The sequence below is a fragment of the Rhinolophus hipposideros genome, assembly GCF_964194185.1.
Source record: "Rhinolophus hipposideros genome assembly, chromosome: 3".
Taxonomy (NCBI): Eukaryota; Metazoa; Chordata; class Mammalia; order Chiroptera; family Rhinolophidae; genus Rhinolophus; species Rhinolophus hipposideros.
The window spans coordinates 40,844,669-40,869,048 of record NC_138049.1 but is presented as its reverse complement, the minus strand read 5'-3'; the positions used below and the strand labels follow the sequence as shown (position 1 = coordinate 40,869,048).

At 36.0% G+C, this 24,380-nt stretch overlaps 1 protein-coding gene across 1 annotated transcript in view; it reads left to right on the top strand.

Annotated features, from left to right (window-relative positions):
* Positions 1-18,192, top strand: part of RFX6 (regulatory factor X6) — a gene marked incomplete at both ends in the record, with an annotated part of 55,126 nt that extends 36,934 nt beyond the window's left edge. Inside the window, 12 exons of the mRNA XM_081044556.1 lie at positions 297-374; positions 489-602; positions 2,761-2,810; positions 5,013-5,172; positions 6,115-6,259; positions 8,871-8,980; positions 10,584-10,701; positions 12,176-12,298; positions 12,981-13,187; positions 14,110-14,622; positions 15,441-15,653; positions 18,017-18,192. Of these exons, the coding sequence (XP_080900682.1) occupies positions 297-374; positions 489-602; positions 2,761-2,810; positions 5,013-5,172; positions 6,115-6,259; positions 8,871-8,980; positions 10,584-10,701; positions 12,176-12,298; positions 12,981-13,187; positions 14,110-14,622; positions 15,441-15,653; positions 18,017-18,192 (2,007 nt within the window). The remainder of the gene's footprint in view (positions 1-296; positions 375-488; positions 603-2,760; positions 2,811-5,012; positions 5,173-6,114; positions 6,260-8,870; positions 8,981-10,583; positions 10,702-12,175; positions 12,299-12,980; positions 13,188-14,109; positions 14,623-15,440; positions 15,654-18,016) is intronic.
* Between the last annotated feature and the right edge of the window lie 6,188 nt (positions 18,193-24,380).

Here is a 24,380-nt window from a genome sequence, read left to right as displayed (position 1 = left end):
AAGCAGGAAATGACAGTGTTGCCTTGGCATGTAGCTCCTTACACATCACCTCTTTCATTGTTTTTATAATACTATACTATAATGTACATTTGCTTGCCTTTCTCCCTTCATACAGCAGTAAGCTCCTTAAAATAAGAATTTTTTCTTCACTTTTGATCCCTCAGTATTGAGCACAATGCCTGGTACAAAACAGGAACTTAAAAATGTGTGTTGAATGAATGAACAAATGAATGAATGAACAAATGAAGGCAGTGTTGAAAAGGTGCTTTGGTTAAGCTTTTTCTTCCTTGAAATAGGTTGATACCCTCATAATGATGTACAAAACTCACTGCCAGTGCATCCTGGACAATGCAATTAATGGAAACTTTGAAGAGGTAAGGGTGACAAAGAATGCTTTGCTGGCTCTACTATATATACTTTCTTGTCCTGTTCTTTATATGAGTTCGAGAAAAAAATCTTAATGTACATAATCTTTCCTCTCCAATTAGATCCAGCATTTCTTATTACACTTTTGGCAAGGAATGCCTGATCACCTTCTTCCCCTGCTTGAAAACCCTGTTATCATTGACATTTTCTGTGTTTGTGACTCAATTCTTTATAAGGTAAGCTCTGGGATGTCTTAAACACAAACCATATGTTTCTTTTAAGAGCCTTCTATCGAAATTTTTGCAATATGTTTTCAGTAAATGTGTTATTTCTGGCTGGAGAAACACCATTAATGTTTTTCTGATGAGAAAGTAGGCAGTTTAACAGTGTATGTTTAATAGTGTATGTATTTTAATGTAAATTTACATTAAGTAAAACAAAATTAATTTCTGTTTACAGCTGAGAATAATTCTAAACGTGACATACTAATACATGAACACTTTGTTAATTTTTATTAACTGTGTAAGGTGTTTTCAGGTTTTTTTCATAATATCAGTGTTTTTGGGAAAGCAGAATTAAGCACTCTCATGGGATTAGTAACTTGAAAATCTTTGAAATTTCTGTCTTTAATGCATTAATGTCATTTCTGTTCTCAAACCAAGTAAAAGTCCCAGAGTATCTGCAAAATATCGTGAAGACATCCTGAACAAAGATGAGATGAGCTGGTTGGCCTTCTAGCCAAACATTTAGCAGGAAGGCAGAGAGGCTAATTCCCTGACAATCTGTTCCCTAGTTAGAGCAGAACAAGTTAATGAGAAAACTATATTGAAATGTGGGTACTTTAAAGTGAGTTTGTCAACATTTACCTGATAAATTGTCATAAGAGAAAACCAAAGTTTTCCTTTGGAAAAAACAATCTGAGTTAGCAAGAAAACACAAGCTGGCACCTTGTTAAGCATTAAGGAAATAAAATCCTTCTAAGTTAGTTGCAGAGAAATGAAGCAGAAGCTAGATAGACTTAGTCCAGATGCAACTCTGCAGACCAAGATGTGATACGTAGTTGGCCTTGAAGCAGAATGGGGAACCCTTTTTTCATCCTCTGTTCCTTTCCCCTCATTACAGGGTAAGAGAATGGAGCAGTATATGCAGTATATTCTCTATCTTTAGTTCAAGTTAAAGTTGAAGGACAAAAGAGAGCAAGGATTGTCTCATTTTTCTGGGTTGAGTAAGAATATCATTATTTAGAGGGAAAAGGATTAGTTTGCACTAATATTTAAGATTTGAGAGCATAACCATGAAGGGGAAGGAAGGTAGCTCCAAGAGTGAGTATAAGAAAACACTTGGGGGTTGGGGGTTGCAGCCAGTTAGCTCAGTTGGTTGAGCGTGGTGATAATAACACCGAAGTTGCTGGTTTGATCCCCGCATGGGCCACTGTGAACTGCACGCTCCTTAAAAAAAAAAAAAAAAAAAAAAAAAGACCTGGGGCTCATGCACATGTATTAACCACCATCAAGATAAAGCTGTTGGGACTGTTATTCAGTGACTCCAAGAGATATACTTTCCCCCCCAAAATGGTCTATTTCTTTGACTCCAGCACAAAAATCCTGAGTTTAAGTACCTTGAAATAAACCAAGTTTCTCCTCTTCATGGAGAACCCACGGAGCCACAAGTGAACACTGTAGAGAGAGGAGTGAAAGATGAGCTTCTGCCAGGTCTTCATCCCCCCTAGAGAGTGATGAGCTTTTAGTCCATAAAACAGTACATCATTGCCAAGGCCAATCCATTGGTGACTCACATACTGAGTATATAATTACTGTATGTGAGTATACAGAATATGTGTGCATTTTGCTGGTAGACTAAACAAGCCATCATAGATTAGTGTCTACCCACATTTACAAATATCTTCTATAGACCTCTTGGTCCTCTTTCTCAGGTTGGCCCGCTCGCTTCATTAGCCAGCCTAGTGGATCTGCACTGCTCCTGTCTCATCTGGTTCCCAACCTCCTTTATTCATCATAATTTTTCCTGAGCTGGGATCAGTCAGCACTAATTTCTTCTTTCTACTAGTTCTCATGTTACCTATGTTTAGGGCTCAGTTTAGCCCTTTCTTTTCAGTACTCTTTCTGTTCTTATAATTAACTCTTTGTACCTACTATGTTAGTGTCAGTTGGTTAACCTAGTAATTTTAATGATTTTCAGATCTCCTCCTCCCCCTGCCTTTCACACACGCACACGCTTCATGTATTCATTCATTTTAGAGGTGAAAGTACAACTTTCAGAAAAGAGTAAACATGTTATTCTCTAGAAAGCTAGGAATAAAAATAATTGACAAATAATATGTCTTTCTATAGATATTCTAAGTATTTATGTTAACTATCTTTTGCTGTGATTAAGGTTCTTACAGATGTACTCATTCCTGCAACAATGCAAGAAATGCCTGAAAGGTAGGTTCAGTCAATAAAATATGATAGTTTCTTAGTATAGGGTTTAACATTATACATTATATTAAAGGAAAACATTAAATAGAAATTGATTTATTTACCAACATTATCTTCCTGTTCCTGTCCCTTTGTTTTAGCTGGAAGAGATGTGCCTTAATCCTAATATTTGAACCTCAGTGAACAAAATTGATGGAACATCCTGAAATCCCTTTAATTTGAGAGGTGCCCAAGTGAAAAATAAATATTTAAGTGTGGTTGACCTTCAAAACACTAAGTTTATTAATGGAGACTGGCTAGAGGAAGATAAATGGGGATAATTAATGGAAAATAACCACAATGATAAAACTATAAGGAAAATTATTTTATTTTTCTTATTAACTTTGTGCTTAATTGCAAACTCAGGAATAGCACAATGGAATTACTACCTCCTTTTAACAAAACCTAAGGTCTCAAATAGTTTATTGACATGATACCTGAAGATTTTTCACAAAGCATTTTCCACCGTGAGAACCAATAGAAACCTTAAAAGAAGCCATATTTTTCTTTGAAAACAAAGTGTAATTAAATAATGAAATTTATTTTAGTATTTTAGAGCACAAATACATGTGGGCATAGTTGGTGCTCAATAAATACATGCTGATTAATAAACAAGTTTTATTTTTGATTTACTCTTTCATCTAAATTCTTTTTTTTTATCATAGTTGATAATGACCTGGTCAACAGTTTCTTTAAAATATGAATTTGTAGTCTTTAAACATCTAATCTGTGCTCTGAATTAGGTACACTTAACACTTCTATGTCACAGCAGAATGGCTGTGCTTACTTAGTGGCAGGCACCAGCCATGTGACTAATGGTTGTGTTTATTAAACACAACACAAGCTTTGAGACTTTGCATAAATTATTTCACTGTTCCCACAATATGTCTTATTTGTTTCCATTAATCTTTCTTAAATGTATGTATCACATACATTTATTTCAATGTTTACTCTTAGAAGTGTTCTGGGTCTTCATTTAGAAGTTTGGTGATGTTTTTGTGACCAGGAATTAACTCTTCTTTATATCAGTCTATGGTGAAATTGTTTTTGTTGTATGTTGTTTTGCTTAAAGTAACAGATTCCAAAAATCTATTGATGACCTTAAGTGAGGACTTATTGTATACATTTTAAAAAATGGAACCATAGTATATATGCTATGGCAGGATACTGTGAAAATCTTTCCTTATCAACAAATATAAGATCAATATAAACTTTTTAAATGGTTAGATTTCTAGCATCTGAAAAATACTATCTTTAACTGTATTTAAACAATTCCTTATCATGGAACAATTGAAGTTTTTAAAACTTGTCTGACTATTCCAGAGTAGGTATCATGATCCCAAATTCACAAATGAAGGATGTGGGAGCATAAAGAAGTTAATTTATTTGTTTATTGTTTTTTATTTAATTTATTTATTTTGAGTGAGCTAATTAATAAGAAGCAGAGCCTATATTTTAATTGAGGTCTGTTTAAATCCAAACTGCCTACTCTTTTTCCTGATCACATCTTTGTCCCCAACATATGCTCTACCTCAAATATATTTAAATTTGTTTTGTTGAGATATATTAGGTAGATTGTTAATTGATTTTTTAATTTTTACATGGACTTATAGTATAAACACAACAAACATTTGAGAAATAGGGTCCTCGAACTAGTACATTTTTTATTATTTACTGCACAGTTATATTTGGATTACAAGAATATGTAACTAGAAACTTAATATTAAATACCTGAGATGATGTTATAGTCCCAATGTGATGGGCTCTTAAGAAGCCAAGATAATGCAAAATCAACTGCATACTTACATTTTCTCAGAAATATGTTATAGAAAATGATTGACTCATGAGTTAATATAGATAATAAAGTATTATTTATTGAGCACCTAAGCACTTTCCATGATTTATTTCAAATTAGCCCCATAATAATTTTGTGACATGGATAGTATTCTTATTCCCATTTAACACATGAGGAAACTGGAGCTTGAGAAGATTGAGAATTGGACCAAGATGATAAATGGCAGGCCTAGGCTGACTCAAGAGTCATGCTGTTGGAATCATAGAATAATTGTATACCTTCATTAAATTACATTTATTTAATGTATTTTCAACAACTTAGCATTTAACATATAGTGTTTTTTTGGTTGTTGTTGTTTTTTTTTTTTTTGGTAGCTTATTAGCAGACATAAGAAATTTTGCTAAAAATTGGGAACAGTGGGTTGTTTCATCCTTGGAAAACTTGCCAGAAGCTCTGACTGACAAGAAAATACCTATTGTGCGAAGATTTGTATCTTCTCTGAAACGACAAACATCTTTCTTACATCTTGCTCAGGTATGTTAGTAAGCTGAGGATATTTGAGTCACCAAATCAGCAGAGTGAGGAACTTTCAGAGATTGGAGACGAAGTAGACAAGTAAATGCTGTATGAGATCACAGAGTGAATGATAGAGCAGAGGAATGATATTAGTGGATAAACTGATGAAATTAGAATTATTTCTATAGTTTAGTTAATAGTATCATACCAAGGGTAATTTTCTGATTTGGGTAGTATATGATAGTTATATAAGATACTAACATTAGGAGAATCTGGATAGAAAGCATATGGAGATATGGTTGGTCCTCTGTATCCACAGGTTCCACATTCCATGTACTCTACACTTTGCAACATTTTTATAGATTTAAAATTACTTCAAAGTAAAAGTAAAAATAAAATTCTGAATACAATGTAAAATGTAGAACTCTTATTTGCCACATGAATCCAATGAATAAAAATTACGTTTGTAAAGAATGAGCCCATATGATATTTGATATAATGAAACCCACAAAACCAACACATTTTTAAATTACCTTCTAATTTGGCTCTCTTAAATAGGGAAGAAAAAAAATAATTCTTAAATTAGAAATATGTGTTTGTTTATTGTTAAGGTATACTTTCCCTCCCCTCAAATGATCATTTGTTTTATGAAGGTTTCTAGCTCTCTAAATTTTAAAAAACTAGCTTGGAATAGTTCCAGATAAGAAATGTAATATATGTAAAATCCTTATTTTATGACCACGAATTAAAAAATTCATTTTCTAAGTCCAAAATAGTTTTCAAACCTTTAACAGAGATGATCATGAGTCTCAGTTACTGCTTTTTAGCTTTAAAATAGCAAAACAACAATTTATGATACTTTTCCCTGAAGGAACTATTTCTCTAGAAGCTAAAACTCTCCTTCAGATAGACTATCACTGATAGAGTTTACTGATTTATTCTTTAACTTTTTCTACACAGATTGCCAGACCAGCTCTCTTTGACCAGCATGTTGTGAATTCTATGGTGTCTGATATTGAAAAAGTTGACTTGAATAGTATTGGATCTCAGGCCCTTCTCACCATTTCGGGCAGCACAGACACCGAATCTGATATCTACACTGAACGTAAGTCTCCTTTTGTTCAGAGCAGGGTTTCCCACCCTCGGCACTATTAACATCTTGGGCTAGAGAACTCTTAGTTGGGTTGTTATCCTGTGCATTGTGGGATGTTCAGCACCATCCCTGGCCTCTACCCACTAGATGCCAGTCACTGCTTCCCCCCAGTTGTGGCAACCAAAAATGTCTCTAAGACATTGTCAAATGTTCTCCCCTTGGACTACAAAATCATATCTGTTTGAGAAACCTGGTTCATAGAAACATTTTTAATAAAAAAGTGTTCTTTATTAAAAAACAGTTGTACTTACTCATAGTGGAAAACCTGGAAAATATAGAAAAAATTAAGAGGAAATGAAAAGCCATCCCTTATCTCATTGCCTAGATGTTACCAAAATAGAAATAACCTGGAAATGAGAAGAATGATCTTGAGTTTTGTGAGTTTTCCTTCAGTTTTGCATTACATGCATATACATTTCCATATGTTAAACACTGTTGGCATCATATGGTGTGGATACATATCTCCATTTTTCAAACAAAGGCTCTCTGATCACGTTGGGACCATCTGACAGAACTTATCAAGCTAATATGCATGACTAGACAACCAGACTCGATTTCCAAGGGATAACAACCCACTATCTCTCCCTTCCTTTCTCTATGAAAAGACAAAAAAATGCAGCCTCATATAGGCTATAATACCAACAGTGGACTGCTCTCTCGGACAGTCCAACCTCAGCCCTGCTTTTTGTTTCTTAGCATAAAATTATACTACCCTTTGAAACTCAGTAAACCTTGAATTCTGTAATGAAATTATAATCCTAAACTGCTCTTTTATTTATTTATTAAATTTTTAAATTAGTTTCATGTGTGCAAAACACTGTAATAGTCAGACATTTATCATTTATACCCCTCATAAAGTGCTAAACCCCCTCCCCAATCTACTACCCCTCTGACATCGCATACAGCCATTACATTTCCACTGTCTCTATTCCTTGTGCTGTACTCCACATCCTGTATACAAATTACTATATGTATACATATTAAATTATATACATATTAAATTATATACCTATTAAATTGTAGTTGACATTCATTATTATTCAGCTTCAGGTGTTCAGGGCAGTGATCAGGCATCTACGTCATCCCTGAAGTGGTCTCCCTAATGAGACAAGTGTCCATCGGATACCCTACAAAGTCTTTACAACATTATTGATAACATTCCCCAAACTGTCTTTCATATCCTCATGGCAATCTTGTGGTTACCGATTGTGCTTCCTAATCCCCTCACCTTCCCCTTTATCCCCACCCCCCCCTCCCATCTAGCAATCCTCAGTTTTTCCTCTATGTCTCTGAGACTGTTTCTGATTAGTTTGTTCATTTATTCTATTCTTTAGATTTCACATATAAGTGAGATCGTATGGTATTTGTCTTTCTCTGTCTGACTTGTTTCACTTAGCATAATGTTCTTTAGGTCCATCCATATCATTGCCAATAGTAAGATTTCGTTCTTCTTTATGGCTGTGTAATACTCCATTGTATAAATATACCACAGTTTCTTAATCCGGTCATCTACTGATGGGCATTTTGGTTGTGTCCATGTCTTGGCTACTGTGACTAGTGCTGCAATAAACAGGGGTGCATAGATTTTTTTTTGAATTAGCATTTTGGAATTGTCTGGATAGATACCCAAGAGTGGAATTGCTGGGTCATAAGGTGGTTCCGGTTTCAATTTTTTGAGATGCCTCCATACAGTTTTCCATAGTGGTTGCACCAATCTGCAATCCCACCAACAGTGCATGAGGGTTCCATTTTCTCCACGTCCTTGCCAGCACTTGTTGTTTGTTGATTTGTTGATGATAGCCATACTGACTGGAGTGAGGTGGCATCTCATTGTGGTTTTTATTTGCATTTCTCTAATGATTAGTGAGGTTGAGCATTTTTTCGTATGTCTGTTTGCCATCTGTATGTCCTCTTTAGAAAAATGTCTTTTCATGTCCTCTGCCCATTTTTTAATTGGATTGTTTGTATTTTTGGTGGTTAGTTGACTGAGTTTTTTATAAATTTTGGATGTTAACCCCTTATCAGATATATTATTGACAAATATCTAAACTGCTCTTTTAAATTTTACGTGATAAAAGCTATTTGCATAAGTGGCTTAATTCTGCAATGCATAATTTAATTTTTGCTAAAGATAAATAATATTTCATAAAGCAGGAAATCAATAAGCTTAGTTCATTCTTTTGCTTTCAGCTAAACTGCTGCACTTAATGAAAGCATCGGATTTAAAACAAATAATCAACTATATTGACAATGTACTCTTCCCTAGTATGTGTGTGTGTGTATATATATATATATATACACTTATGTAATATATAAACCTATATTTTAATATATACCAAGGAACATATACTTATGATTAAAATTTTGAAGAGTAAAATACTAAGGATATTTTTGTTACTGTTCTCAGAATATGAAATTAATTTCTTTCACACAGCTAACTCAATTTGCCTGCCTTTCCCTTTTATGATATAACATTATTAATGATTTCCAGTTTTAGGTTTTCTCTGACATTCAAAGTAGAATGCAATATTCTGCCTTTTTCTTTCTTTTTTTTACATTATAGATGACTCTATCACAGTGTTCCAAGAACTGAAAGATCTCCTTAAGAAGAATGCCACTGTGGAGGCTTTTATTGAATGGTTGGATACTGTGGTAGAGCAGAGAGTTATTAAGGTACATTTTAATGACAGGCATTACATTTTTTTTGGTTAATAAATGCTGAACTGGCTGTAATTACTTACTGCGGGGGTAAGGTGTCAGGCTGTGTGAAAAAATGCTTTCGAAGCACTACAACTAAAGCAGCCCAGATATCAAAATTAGGAATATGCCAGATTTGAGAGCACTGGCATGGATTCAATTCTATTTACCCTTTTATGATGAAAGGCTACTACACACTACAGTAGACCCCCTTATCCATGATTTCACTTTCTGTGGTTTCAGTTACCTGAAGTCAACCATGGTCCGAAAATATAAAGTGAAAAATTCCAGAAATAAACAATTCATAAGTTTTAAGTTTTGCCCTGTACTGAAGAGCATGATGAAATCTTGCACTGTCCCACTCTGTCCTGCCCAGGATGTGAATCATCCCTTTGTCCAGCATATCCATTCTGTACATGCTCCCTGCCCATTTAACCACTTAGAAGCCCTCTGGGTGATCAGATAGATTATTGCAGTATCGCAGTGCTTCTGTTCAAGTAACCCTTATTTTACTTAATAATGGCCCCAAAGTGCTAGAATAGTGATGCTGGCAATTTGGACCTGCCAAAGAGAAGACATAAAGTGCTTCCTTTAAGTGAAAAGGTGACTACAGTACAATAAGATATTTTGAGAGAGAGAGAGAGAGAGAGACCATGTTCATATAACTTTTATTACAGTATTGTTATAATTATTCTATTTTGTTATTAGTTTTTGCTGTTAATCTCTTACTGTGCCTAATTTATAAATTAACCTTTATCACAGCTGTATGTATAGGAGAAGACATAGCATATGTAGGGCTTGGTAGTAGCTGCAGTTTTAGTCATCCACTGGGGGTCTTGGAACGCATCCCTCCCAGATAAGGGGGGACTACTGTATGCCTTCCCTATCAGTCAATACAGTTACAGCTGAGTAACATCAGTAGTGAAAGATAAACTTAGAAATTGGAAAGATTCTGGCCTTTTCTAAAAAGCAAGTTTCCATAAGTGCTGACAGAAATATGGTTTTAAGTATTTACATTTTTGAGTTCTAGGAGCTCTGCATTTTGTGTTTTCTATGTAGTTTCTTCAACTCTTTCAATTAACCTTCAAGTCATCCATCATGAAACAAGACAATAAGAACAAATATATCCATCACTAGTTGATGTTAGCTATTCCATATCAAGAAAACTACTTATAGTGTAGGGACTTTTTTTCCTCTTGGAAGGAAAACAGATTATCATTCAGGACCAGAGAAGTCAGAGTTAATCATTCACAGAAATATATAACCCTTCCTACACACTTCACCTTCTGTTCTGTCAAAGGAAAATTAAGACATACAATATTTTGACAATTATTTTGTTTTGTTGTCCAATTCTATTAGGTAACAAATCCATACAGAATAAAGATCTATTAAATTTAAAAATGACAACAAAGACGGGCTAAAAAGAAAATCCCTGGAGAGATCCTTTTAATTAATGAAACAAATGGCATCCCATGCCATCTGTCTATTTATCAGTTTATCTACCCCTTGGTCTTATGTAGGATGCATGTAGTAACGAGATGACAGATTTTATAGTTCCATTTTATTTCTTTACTTTTAGACCAGCAAACAAAATGGAAGATCATTAAAGAAGAGGGCTCAGGACTTTCTGCTGAAGTGGAGCTTTTTTGGTGCTCGAGTAATGCATAACCTCACCTTGAACAATGCCTCCAGTTTTGGTATTCTATGTGCTTTATAAAACTCTTCTCAAATGAATTATACCGTTTGTTCCCCAGTCACATTTCCCATCAATTTTTAAACATGTGGCATTGTCATCTCTTAAACCACATCTGAGTATTGAGCCAGTAGAAACTGGTAATTATGAGTCTAGGTTTTGGAGTAAGACTACACGCAGAGTTTAAACCTAATACTGCTTTTTTTTTTTGGCTTGGCCTTTACCCACGCTAGTCTGCTCATCATAGAAGGGGGAGAATATTCCTTTTTTTGGGTTGTGTAGGCATTTGAGTAAGGTGATGTATATAAAAACATCACCTGGCATATAAAAACATTGCTTAGCACCCAGTAAACATTTAATGAATAACAGCTATTATCATTACATTCCATCAGTACTTGGATAAATGTTCTCTATTAAATAAGCAAATAAACAATAATTAATATGTTCATTTCCAGTGGCACTACTCATTACAATATGGCAAATTTTTGTATCTTTTTTGTAGCTGCACTCCAGGAATCAAAGAGCAGCTTAGAAGACATGCTCTCATGTTGCCGAACCATCTTTCATGATGTATATGACTTGTGAAACAAATTGAGCCCAATTAGCTTTTTCAAAAATTAAATACCTTTTTTCCCCCCTAAACTTTCTGGATTTGTATTAGTTTGTTATAATATTATTTCATAGACAGTACTACTCCTTTTAGTAGTTGCATTTTGAGAAACCTTCACATTATAAAATAGCTTATAATTAAATTGTTTTACTGATTTATCAATGGAATTAAAGAAAATCAGTGAACTTGCATTGAGGGATGAACAAAATATTGAGTCTATTATTTGAAATATCTTGCTTAGACTTAAGGTTTCTTAAAATATACAACACTGAAGCCTGACTTTATTATGAAGAAAGACTGTTACTGGGAAATCTGTTGAATAGTTTAAAGAAGTTTAGGTTTTCCAAGATAGTTTCCACATGAAAATTACTCTTTTGCTTCTTTTCAAATCAAAGAGTATTTTGTTTCAGGCTGTAAAGACATCTTACTTAATACTTTTTTCAGAACGTGTGGCCATTGTCTAATTATTTGGTGTAAAGTAAACAGAAACAGAGCAGAATAGAGCTTATTCTCCCCAGGTTAAAGCTTATCACACTCCATCCAGTGTGTGCCCTCTTAAAGCATAAAGCATGTCTCACTTTCATCCGTATTTTCCTTTGATGTAATTAGTGGCCAAAGAGCTGGCAGGACAGTACACACAGGGTGCTGGGCAGGCGGTGCACAGAAAGATTAGAGACCCAGGTTAAGCATGTTGGTCTTAGCAGGTCATTTAAAGTCCAACAAGTATTTGTTTATTTCCGTGGCTCCTTGTAAAGTGTTTCGAGATGGTCACAAAGATAACGCGATTCTCCCTCTTTCTCTTTCCTTCTCTTTCTCGCCATTATTTCATCTCACAATGCTTTCTCTCTATTCCCAACCCATAAACAAGGTTCTTTCCATTTGATTCGAATGCTTCTTGATGAATACATTCTCCTCGCCATGGAGACCCAGTTTAATAATGACAAAGAGCAGGAATTACAGAATTTATTGGACAAGTATATGAAGAATTCAGGTAACTGAAAATGTATACCTTGTTTTGCATATTTCTTTGTTTAAACCTAAGTTCTAAAATTCGTAAGCACATGTTAAGTGGGTTTATAAGAGTCTCAGAGTTTTCCCCCAAACATGTCACTGCAAACACAGTATACTAACACTATTGGAGCACTATTTTTTCTTTCCTAGAGACTACTCTTTTCCAGCGTAGTCAAAATATTTTACTGGAAACTCTAAAGGCTACAAAATCAATGTTCTTAACGTCTGAGAATTTAGATTAAGTCAGAGAGTTGATTATAATACAAAAAAATAAACTATAATTCAAGACAACACATGTAGTATACCACCTTATAAACAATGTAGAAGTAAGTTCTACAGGACTTAAGAGAAGGAAGGGTCACATCTATTTGGGATGTGATGACTTGCAATTTGAAGGCTGTTCACTCCAGACTGGGTTATTTAGTGTCACTCAGAACCTACCTAGGCCCACAAATACACAGATTTAAGGTTTTTTTAAAAAAAACAAAGCAGCACCACTACCAAGACCAAAACTCTGCCAGCCTTGTTTCCCATTGAATGCAATTCTCAGGAGTTTCCAGATTTCTAGCACAGCCCTAAAACGTTTCAGTTTGTTTTCTCGGGCTCATCTACCAGGAATATGTGAAGGATGTTAACTTCCCCATTTAAAAATATCTTTCCAGATGCAAGTAAAGCTGCTTTCACTGCTTCTCCAAGCTCATGCTTTCTGGCAAATCGTCATAAGGCGAGCACTGTTGCCAGTGACACTGTGAAGAATGAAAGCCATGTGGAAACCACCTATCATCCTCTGCCTTCCGGTCAACCTGGAGGCTTAACCTCTGCTTTGCACCCGTTCCCTGCTGGGAATACAGACAACATGCCACTTACAGGTAGGCTGAGAAACAACTTAGAAAACCACTTAGGCTTCAATAGATCTCACAGGAGCCTCCTCCTTTGTTTCCTTAAAACTGTTAACCTTCAGGCATTCCAAGAATAAAAAAGGCTTATGTTAACTGACTTATAATGAGCTGCTTATTTATTTTTGGCTTTTGAGGAGAATTTGTTTCTCCTCCATGAAAAGATGGATTTGGCCATTTTAGGATAACCATGATAATAATTTTCTTCTTTGGTCTGAGGTCCTTTTTGTGTCAATCTTAATGTTTAGTGGCTTGAACTAGCTACTAGATAATTTCTTAAGTCTGATTATTGACTTATGTCCTTTCTAAACCCTTTTATATACATTATTTCATTGGACACAAAGAATTTTAAACCTGGAAGAGTCTTATAGTTCAGGGGCTTAATTCCACCAGAGGAATTGGAGGCCCATGGAGTTGGTGGCTTTTGTAACTCAGTGCTCATCGCTGGTGTTTGCATAATATTTTGAATTGGCGGCATTGAAGCCGTGGTCATTTTGACATTATTGCCTTTTTCTTTTACCCTAAAAACCAACCATTTAACATTCAGCTTGTTTTTTTTTAATTATGGAGAAATGTGAACAGGAGACCCCCACCCCTATCCTTTGCTCTTCCCAAGTCTGAGCTCTAACCGTCTCTGTGGAAGCATGAAGCCATCCCAGACTTTCTTTCACAGTCACTAACTCTAGTAGTCTCCCCTGTTGTAAAATGTACATGTACTGTGATGGTGTTTTTAAACCTAGGTTTTTGATGTTCCCTAGTTCTGTTACTTTTGGAGGGTAGGAATGAACTAAGTTGGAAAAAAGGTATACTAATACATCTTTTGAATTATTTGTAAAGATGTGAGCCCATCTATTTCAATATGCCATTAGGTAATGCTCTGATAATTTTTTCCTAGGTCAAATGGAGCTTTCCCAGAGCTCTGGTCATCTGATGACACCACCCATTTCTCCAGCCATGGCAAGCCGAGGAAGCGTCATTAATCAGGGGCCAATGGCAGGAAGACCCCCAAGTGTGGGTCCAGTGTTGTCAGTCCCATCACACTGCTCAACATTCCCAGAGCCCATTTATCCTACTCTCCCTCAAGCCAACCATGACTTTTATGGGACCAACTCTAACTATCAGACTGTATTTAGGGCACAGCCTCATCCCTCATCAGGACTCTATCCTCATCGCCCCGAGCATGGTCGATGCATGACCTGGAGTGAACAGCAGCTTTCTAGAGACTTCTTCAGTGGTACCTGTGCTGGGTCTCCATATAATTCTCGGCCACCTTCCAGCTATGGCCCATCCTCACACAACCAAGATTCACACAGTATGCAGTTTTTAAATACAGGAAGCTTCAATTTCCTGAGCAATGCGGGGGCTGCCAGCTGTCAAGGAGCAACATTGCCTCCTAATTCACCTAATGGTATTAAAATTTTTAAAGAATTTTTTCCTGGCTTTTGAGTTGGCAATAAGACAAATCAGCCAGTGAGTTCTACCTCTGCTGAGTAGCAAGTTATCCCATGTAAAGCTTTTAAAGATTATGGAATCTTAGACATTTAGAGCTAATTTCTGCCACATACAAACTTATCTCTAATTCTTGTGGCTTTATTAAAGTTGCCCTTTTAAATGCCACACATGATGAAAAAGTATGTCAAACCATATGTTTGAGACCAAACTTAATAGCCCCAAAGAAGAACGTCTGTCCTTTGGAAATATTTTTAGTGAATTTTTTTTTCTCCCGAGAGAACTAGCAGCAGATCTTAAAGATTAGGACCAAAAGTATGTCCCCTGTAAGGCTGATAAAACAGTTAGGGAGCTGGAAAGATTTATGGACTTCTTCCTCCACCAAATCTGGCTCTGTGGCCAGTACTTCTCTCAGAAACGTGAATCTATAAATAAAATTGGTAGCTGACAAGTAGTGTAATCTCTGTGAGAGGCTAATAGTGCTTTTTTTTTTTTCCATAGGCAGATCTTAATAATTTAGCTAAGGGAAATACAAGAGAGATGTAATCTTATATCTCAAAATTAATAATAGAATTTTGTTTTCAAAAACAAAATACAGCATAGTGAACCATGTCCATATATACGTACAAATTCAATTCTATGGTAAATATAGATGTGAATGTAATATTTACGGTATGATATCTTTAGGGGTCTCCCCTATCATCTTGTCCCTTTTTTCCCTCCTGGAATATTCTTTGTAATAAGTTAACAGTCTGTTCTTGACATTTTCTGTTATAGGATACTATGGAGGCAATATAAACTACCCAGAGTCTCATAGACTTGGATCGATGGTGAATCAACACGTCTCTGTCATCAGCAGTGTTCGCTCACTGCCTCCCTACAGCGACATCCACGACCCGCTTAACATTTTAGATGACAGTAGTAGAAAGCAGACCAGCTCGTTTTATGCAGACACCTCACCTTCAGTTGCATGTCGAACTCCAGTAGTAGGTAAATTATTTTAGTTTTGAAAAAAACGTTTTTAAAAGTAGTTAACCTCAGCTATGCAGAATTACTGTGGAGGGTTAACTGGGCACTCATGTTCCTACAGTTGATTTATCACTTTGGTTCTGATGTTATATTTTGGTATCTTTAAGTAACAGGTTTACCATTTCTCAGTATCTATGGCACTGTAAAACCTACTGCTAGATCTGTTATTCTTTCCAAAAAGAATAGCTGGCATATATTATGTGAACAAAACTTAATATAACCTGTCAAAGACAGTCTAAAAGACTAGAAGTTTTACGAGGGCAGCAATTATGTCTTTTTCTCACTCTCTTGTTCACGGTTGGACCTATAGGCAGAGCCGAGAGGTGTCTTTAGAATCCCATAATCTCCCTAAACCCTAAAACCACTCCAAGTTTAAAAAAATGGTGACTTGTGGTAGAAGTTACTATTACTTTCTCAATTGTATGCAAAATGTGATTGGCTACCTCTGTAGAAAATGTTGCTATTTTTATTGTTTAGAACATACAGTTACAGTAAAAATGAGCAAAACAGTGTGTTTGCTGTGAAGTCCCCTAGCATCTTTTTCCACCCAGGTTGTTGTCCCTGAAAAAATCCTGCAATTTGTACTAGATGCAGCACCAGCACCCATCAAAATGTCTGCCGTGTCAGAACTCAAGAAATCAGTGAGCTGAATAAGGGGCAAAACATATACATATAGATTCAGTTTCTAAAATCACTAACAAGGTATCACCGGGCAAGTATACATCCACGAAAATATCAAGGCAGAGTGTTAGTATTTCTATGGGATGGATAAAATCTTCCAATGGAATTGATGTTAGACTAGAATAAATAAAGGGCTTTGACACACAAACAGAGCATAAGGGAAAGTGAGATAAATTCCATCTCTCCCCACTCAGTGTGCTTTTCCAATAATTCAAGAGGAAGCACTTCTGTTCCTGTGACCATCACAGATGCTCCCTGAGCAGTCTAGCAGCTCATCTCATGCTATCTGCAGATGGTCATTGCTTCTACGTTACTCTAATGAAGCAGAAAATTCCACTTCAGGAAGTTTCCTCACCGTGAGACTAAAATGTACCGTGTTGCTATTGTTACTATTAGTTCTGTTTACTTGCAGAGATAATAGAAGCTTTGATGGAATATAGCTTGGGTGTCGGATGGATTCTAAGCTTAAATTGTTAGAGCTGGTTTACAAGTCAATTGCATATGAGGCTTCAGGGCAAAAAAAGGGAATAAACTAAGTGGGTAAGTAGTGCAAGGGAAATAAGGATCCACCTTAAGTTTCCTGAGTTATAAAGCTTAGTTTCTGGTGACAGAGAAGATGGAAGAACAATAAGAAAAACAGCAATGAGAAAGCAGCAACCATAAATGCAAGAAATGTAGTGTTAGTGATCCAGTTACTCAAATTTTTGAGAACCTACTATGCACCAAACTTCCTTGTAGGTGTGAGGATATGGTGGTTCTCAGGCTAGAATTCCTGCCTTGTAAGAAGTTTACATCTTAGTCAGGGGAGATAAGACAATGAATACATAAACAAATGTATTAAAAAGATAATTTCAGGTACTCTGAAGCCAACTCAATAGGTTAAAATGACAGATAGTAATGGAGGAGCTGCTTTTAGGTAACGTAGTTGGAAAAGTTAACCTCAGATGGAAACACTGGAGTTGAAAGCTGAGTGATAAGGAGACAATGAGAAAATCTGATGATGGAGTTGTAGGCAGAAGAAAGAGGAAGTATGTAGTCTCTGAAATGGGAATGAGATCGGGAAGTTTAATGTGCAGAAAGAAGGTCAGTATGTTTTGAGCATGGTGAATGAAGAAGAGAATGGAGTAGAATAAGTCAAAAGGCAGAGATCAATTCATACCGCATATTATGAACTGGGGCAAGAAGCCTGGATTTTGTTCTAAGAGTAATGGGAAGTCATTGTAGCATTTGAGAAGAGTGACAATCTGATATACACTTCAGCAAGATTACCTGGCTCTCTCTGCAGGTAAGAAGGTATGTCAAAGGTGAGAGTCACAAGACTAGTTAGGAGTTTGCTGTGTTGGTCCTGGTAAGAACCTGGTGGTTTGGACGACAATTGTGGAGATGCAGATGGAAAGAGGAGGTGTATTGGGTATATCTTTTGGTGGTAGAGTTATGTGAATTTAAGTTTGACGTTGAGTTTTCATTGTGAACTGTAGGCAAGAAATAAAGTAGAAGAGGATGGCTTTGAGAAACCACACATACTCAAATTTAGTACAGATCTAGGAGCTAAATGCAAAAATAAATAGAGGCTTAAAGTAAGTGGCACTTGCAGAGAAAAGAAAATGTCAATTTTCAATTGCTGATTATATTTTTCCTTACAGCATCCAGCTTGCAAACCCCAATTCCTTCGTCCTCATCCCAGTGTATGTATGGGACTTCCAATCAATATCCAGCTCAAGAAACTCTGGACTCCCATGGAGCAAACGGGAGAGAACTGGTGTCGTCTTTACCTCCCATCAACACTGTGTTCATGGGAACAGCAGCTGGAGGCACTTAAACCAACAATGTTGAAACTTTATAAATCTCTACTGCTCAAATATTATTAATTCAGACTGCTATCAGGGTAAAGAAAATGGAACACACAGTGGCAGGACATTGCTTTTCAAGTCACTGGGACAAAACTATGGACAACTCCACAGTGAATAGAGATACCTGCAGAGTTTCCCTTGCACACAAATCGTTTAAAATGTGATCTCATTATTAATCATAGTTTCAAATATTATCAAATGGAACCAACCTAGCTTTGAAAATGCAAACATTTCAACTATGAAGATTTACTGTTTCACTTCCTAATTTATTGAAAATCTGTGTGCTGTTTCATCTTCAGTTTCTAAAACAGTTTATTTAATGCCTTTAAAATACCTTTAATTTATTAAGATCTCAGATTCATTGTTTACTATCCCTTATTTGACAGAAAGTCAAATGTGTATGTTCTACCTCCTATGGAAATGTTTACAAGGTCAAGACTTAATTCAATTCAGCCTAGACCAAAGTTGCTTGACTTTCCATTCCTGTGCATTAGTATGATGATTTCTGTTACATAGCAGTATTCCAATTCTATGTAACTAATGGAGATTATAAATGCTTCCCCCTTTATTTAAAAAAGATAAGAAGAGATAAAAGAAATAAAGTATGGAAATATTTTTAAAGGCTTGGTTGCTGTCAGGGCTGGGACTGTTTCTGAAGAATGCTGGGCAAAGCCGCTTTGGATACCAAAGAGTAAAGCTGGTTGGTTAAAACACCATAATGCACCATATATGCGTACTATCAAATCTATGCATATAAATATGGAGAAATTGTGACTTGTAGACTGTTGGAACTTCTATACATTTGGAAACAGTCTTTAATCAAGTACTTTGCTTATAAACTGAGAGTGAACGAGTTTTCAGGGATATCTGGAGGCAAAGACAAATTCAGAAGTGAAGGATTCATTACATATAAACTAATACAATTTGATCTCCCCCCTGCCCCATCTAGCTCTTTTTCTTTTTCATATGTCTTAGCTGAAAGGTCTGTTGTAAGACTCATGGCCTATAGTGGGAAACTTCCATTAACTTGCAGGCGTCTCTTAGTCTTATGACAGGCCTCATTATTTGTATGAAGGATTTGGTTATTCTATAAGCCCTGGGTACATTATAAAAAGATCTGTAAGCCCCAAATACCCATTACACATCATGATGTAATTTGGTAAAGACAAACTGTAGAGTTGTTTTCAGCAAACAATAAACAATTATCTGTGGACTTGGAGTGTTGCTACCATTTGCTCAGTATTATGTAGTTCATAAACTAATTGTGAAAAATTTTGCAACAGTAACAAATCATGACAAATAGCAAGCTTAAAGCTCTATTCTGTGCTACAATACTATTTTAAGAGTACAAACGAGAGTGAAATTAATAAGGACTTGGACTGAAGTAGAAAACAATAGCTTTAAGAAGTATTTGGAGATAAGCCTTGAAAACCAAGAACCAAATTTCCTTTATAGTATAGTAATTAAATCTATATTCATCATCTGTTTGGTGTCAGGCACATTGGAAAACACAGATGAAAATGAAAATTGAAAGATGAAAAGACACTCACTGCCCATACCTATAATAAGTTTTGATGGAATGATGAAGGAAGTAGAAGCGCACTGAGGATTTTTGAGTAGAAAAGCAATGTGGGAAAAAGGATGATTAGGGGCCATCCAGCAGCACCTGGAGCTAGGAGGTGGACTGGGTAGGAATTAGCCTGAGAATGGGCTATTTGAGAGGCAGTGTCTCCCATCCAGATGGCCAGCGCAGAGACTACGTGGCAGCAGAGTGAGTGAGGAGGGGAGAGAGAAAGAAGCACGAGCTTTTTAAGAAACATGAGCATCATTTCAAAGAATACATTGATGCACTGGTGACTGATTAGATGTAAGGATTAAAAAAAGAATATGTCAGCAGTGTCTCTAAGAGTTTTCCTTAACTCTTTTCGCAAAGGCTTTCACTGTACATAGTTAACCCTATGTTGATATTCCCTTTGTAGATGAAGGAAAATGATGTGGAGCAGGGAGAAGCATAATTATAAGACAAGTGACTGGTGTCTCAGGGTTTCTGTGCATCTGGCTGATAAAGTATTACATTTTGACCTCGAAAGGACTAACTCGCTCTTTTTCCCCAGGCATTGAGACTTGAGTTTATCTCTGTTAGATATTTAACAGCGTTTCTCGTTTCTCAATGCAGGCACTATTAAGGCAGGATGGTTCTTTGTTTCACAGGACTATTCTGCATGTTGTGCAAGATTTAGTATCCCTGGCCCTCAAACACTAAATACCAAAGCACCCCCCACTGCCCCAGGCCTTGTGACAACCAAAAATATCTCCCATGTTTCCAAATGCCCCTGGAAAGGCAGTTCCACACCTGTATGAATTAAAGGTGACAGCACCTTTAATTGTACATAGAAGGAACTCGAGACATTTCATACCTCTGTGCCCTTCAGCTACACTCATCATTTAAGAATCGTTTCCTTCATGGATCTAAAGTTTGGATGCTCAAAGCATTTTCTGATCTTAGTAATCTTTAAATTAATTTAATATAGTTAAAGGATCTTGCCTAGCTTTTTAGTTTTTCTGTTTTTAAAAGTCTATATATTATTCTTCAAGTGAGTTTTAGAAGTTGTGGAGTATCAGTTTTAAGAAGTGACCTGTTCAAGCTAATGCTTATGTGAAATGCAAAATTAAGGCTAGAAATAAAAAATGCTAGGTTTGTAATTCAATTCTTAGGGTACTATCGTTCCAATCTTATGTTGTCTTGTCATAAAAGACATAATGAAAACTGAATGTTTCAATTCAGTGGATTCTTAATACAATTCAGAGACCAAGAATCTGTTTTGTAACAACTTGAATTAAAAATGAAACCCAGCTATGTCATCAACATAGAATCACAGATCAGAAGGGATCTGGTGTATTTTCTTCCTCCATGCAGTGTTGTATTAAGAAAAGTAAGAGTTCTCCTCAATTACATGTTCCCAAGTATGCTTTCAGGACAGAAAGGGTTTTTGTTTGTTTTTTAATTATTTAAGTTAAATTTCAATCACAGTTGTGATATAAAATCTTTCTCTTTGTTTCTGCTTTGAGAGAAAAGAGTCCATGAGGCTCTCAAGGTCCCACATGTCAAGAGCCCATTCTGGAAACGTGGAGGGGGATATTTTTTACTGCCATAATGTGTAAAGGAGGAAGGTGCACTGGCATATAGTGTCAGGACCAGGGATGTGAATACTTTGCAATGTATACTACAGATTTGCACAACAGACGATTGTTCCACTTTAAAAGCCAGTAACATTTGTATTAGAGAGATGAAGGTAGACCGGTGGGCTGTGAGGTGATTGTCCTAAAACTTTGCCCAGTAGTTGTACTCTATATTAAATGGTATCCAACTCAATCAGATAATCTCGTCAGGAACTGTGACTGTGAAACTCACACAGCCTAGAGAAATAAACAGGCAGAGAAGTAAGGGGTGAGGGATGAGGGGGGAGGGGGGAGAGAAGGGGAGAGAGGGAGAGAGAGAGAGAGGAACTTGAGAGAAGCTAAGTTCTAAGAGGAGGATCCAATAGATAGCATTGTGTAGGCCCCTCTAATGGGACACTGAGACAACAGGTACCCAGACCAGAGCTGTGCCATTCTGACCAGTAAGGAACAATGCCCAATTCTCCTCTTCCAGTTGAATTTGTCCCTGGAGCGCTCAATGGATGCAGCCTCCATTTAGCTACTCAGAGCACAGCTGCTTTGACGTATCACCAAGGCCCCAACAACATGTGTTTCCTCATCTTTAGAAAAACTGGATAAACAATAAATTAGAGACCCAGTGATTATGGTTTCGAACCACTGAACCTATGCTCACACAAATGCAATTCACAAAACTAGGACAAAAAATATGCTAATTCTTTAAAGTCAGCCCAGGTAGTGTACTACCCTCACCCCCCACCCCATACAGAAAGAGAGAGAGAGAGAGGGAGGTCTTAGACATAAATGAATTCTGATACCCAAACCAAGAGTTCCAACTTTTCAAAAAATCAGGAGGCAAATAAGAATATGTCTGAAGTCTCTGGAAAGGGATATTTCAGGTACTCAGATTTCTATACAACAGGCTAATATAGAAGAATATCAGTTGTCCTACAAGTCTAACAATAACAGCTATGCACTCATAAGGTCTGGAGTAATAAACCGTTCATCCTGTATTTTGAAGGTAGATTTACAATCCTAGGTGAGTTATAGAAATTTAAACAAAAACCTTCCAGAAAAATTAAACAATAGTGATTATGGCATACAGGACATTTTGTGCTTTGGGAAAGATAAGAAATGATGAATATATAAAGGTTATTGTACTATCTCATTCAGTTATTGAAATCTAAATTAAATCCTTGGGTTTGTAAATGGCAGAGAACACAGTTGTGATTAAAGCACACTGATTAAGTGAAAATAAAATAAATTTCAGGTATTTCTTGATTATAGGCATTAACAATGGCTGGAAAAGATTGGTAGTTGTAAGTAGACTCCATTGAATAATCTCTGCACTATTTTTGAGATATTTGATTATGAAATAAGGTCATCTCTGTTCTGATTGGTAAAAAGGTTTTCAATTCATTTTCTAATGTCAAAAATCTTATAAATAGTGCTTAATTTCTATTGATCTTGGCTACATAACACTATGGCAGAAATGTTTTCCATTATAAAAATAATTTCCAGAATGAGCACAATAATTTAGTTTCTTTGTATAATCTAATCCAGTTGGAGAGATCTCTGATTTCCCCCCCAAATTTCTCTTCTAGTGTCTATAATTTCAATCATATTCATGCAGATGTTTATGAGGATAAAATTGACCACTGATTAGTTTGACCCTTTTACTTGTCATATCAGAAGGTTCTAGTAAAAGCTTTGGGAAGCTTTTCTCTGGGAAGCTTTGGGCATATATATAAATGTAGACTACTTCTAGATTCCTTTTCCTATTGAAAATTTTATCTCATTATTTTTATCTCAAGACTTAAAAGTTATTAAGGTCTTGAGTATACTTAATGAAATGTCTTAGTAGTGTCCTTAGGTTTGGTTAGGTTTTGTTAAGGAGTTAATGTGTTGAAGGTCTCGAGATACTCTGTTTAATCTCACATTTTAACAAATATGTCAGCTCACACTGGTGATAACAAGGACAGACAAGGTCCTTTCTCTTATGGAGTTTACAGTTTATGAGGTAGGGCAGATATTAAACTAAACATTTATACAAGTAGTGACAATAAAGAAATAACTGAAATTGTGAAAAGAAGTGAAGGCTGCCCAGAGAAATAATATTACAAGAGTCCAGCTCATGGAGATGTGTACAGGGCAGGGGTGGGGTCGGGAGAGGTAGTCAAAGAAACTTCTTGGGAGAAGTGATGTCTTGAGACCAGAAGAATAGGTGAAAAGTAGGTGATATTGGGGAATGAAGTTGTGGGGGGAAAGGGGAACAGGCAGGACAAGTGTTTAGGGCAGGAATTCAGCATGTAAGGAACTCATGACTGAAAGTAAAAGATGAAAAGATCTGGCGAAGCGTGGAGAATGTTGAAGAATGGCCAGAATGAGTTTAGAAAGATAACTGAGGCTTTCAAACTTCAGTGATGGTTTTAGGGATTTGTTGATAAAACATGAAAATCTCATATGACTGTAAAGATCTATGAAGTATTAGAACAGGAAAGTAAAAATGTCAAGCTGAACTTTTTATAAACTCTGAAATGCTGAAATAATTTCATGATGACGTCAGCATTGCTTTCCTAGAATCCGCTATTAAAAATAGTCTTTAAGTTCCTTTAATGTGTTTGATAACAACACATAGTTAAGAAAATTTCATGGTTTTCATTATTTTTATTAAGATATAAGTGACATTTAACATTGTATTAGTTTCCGGTGTTGGTTTTCTTAATGAGGGGGTTAATTTGGAATTCTGAAAATTATGATTTTAGCCAATAAATTGTTTTAATAGAATTCTCAATTATTTCTCTACAAATTCAATTCCAGATTTCCTCCCTTGAAAAATGCATTTAAATGTCAGGGAAAGGAACAATATGTTAATGTTCTGTATTGCTGATGTGATTAATATTAACCCTGAAGTTGAAAGTGAAGAGGTCAAAACCAAGATTTCTCAGTGTGATGTGGGGACTTTACCTCTTTTCTTAAAATAGATGGAGAGTCTCCAACT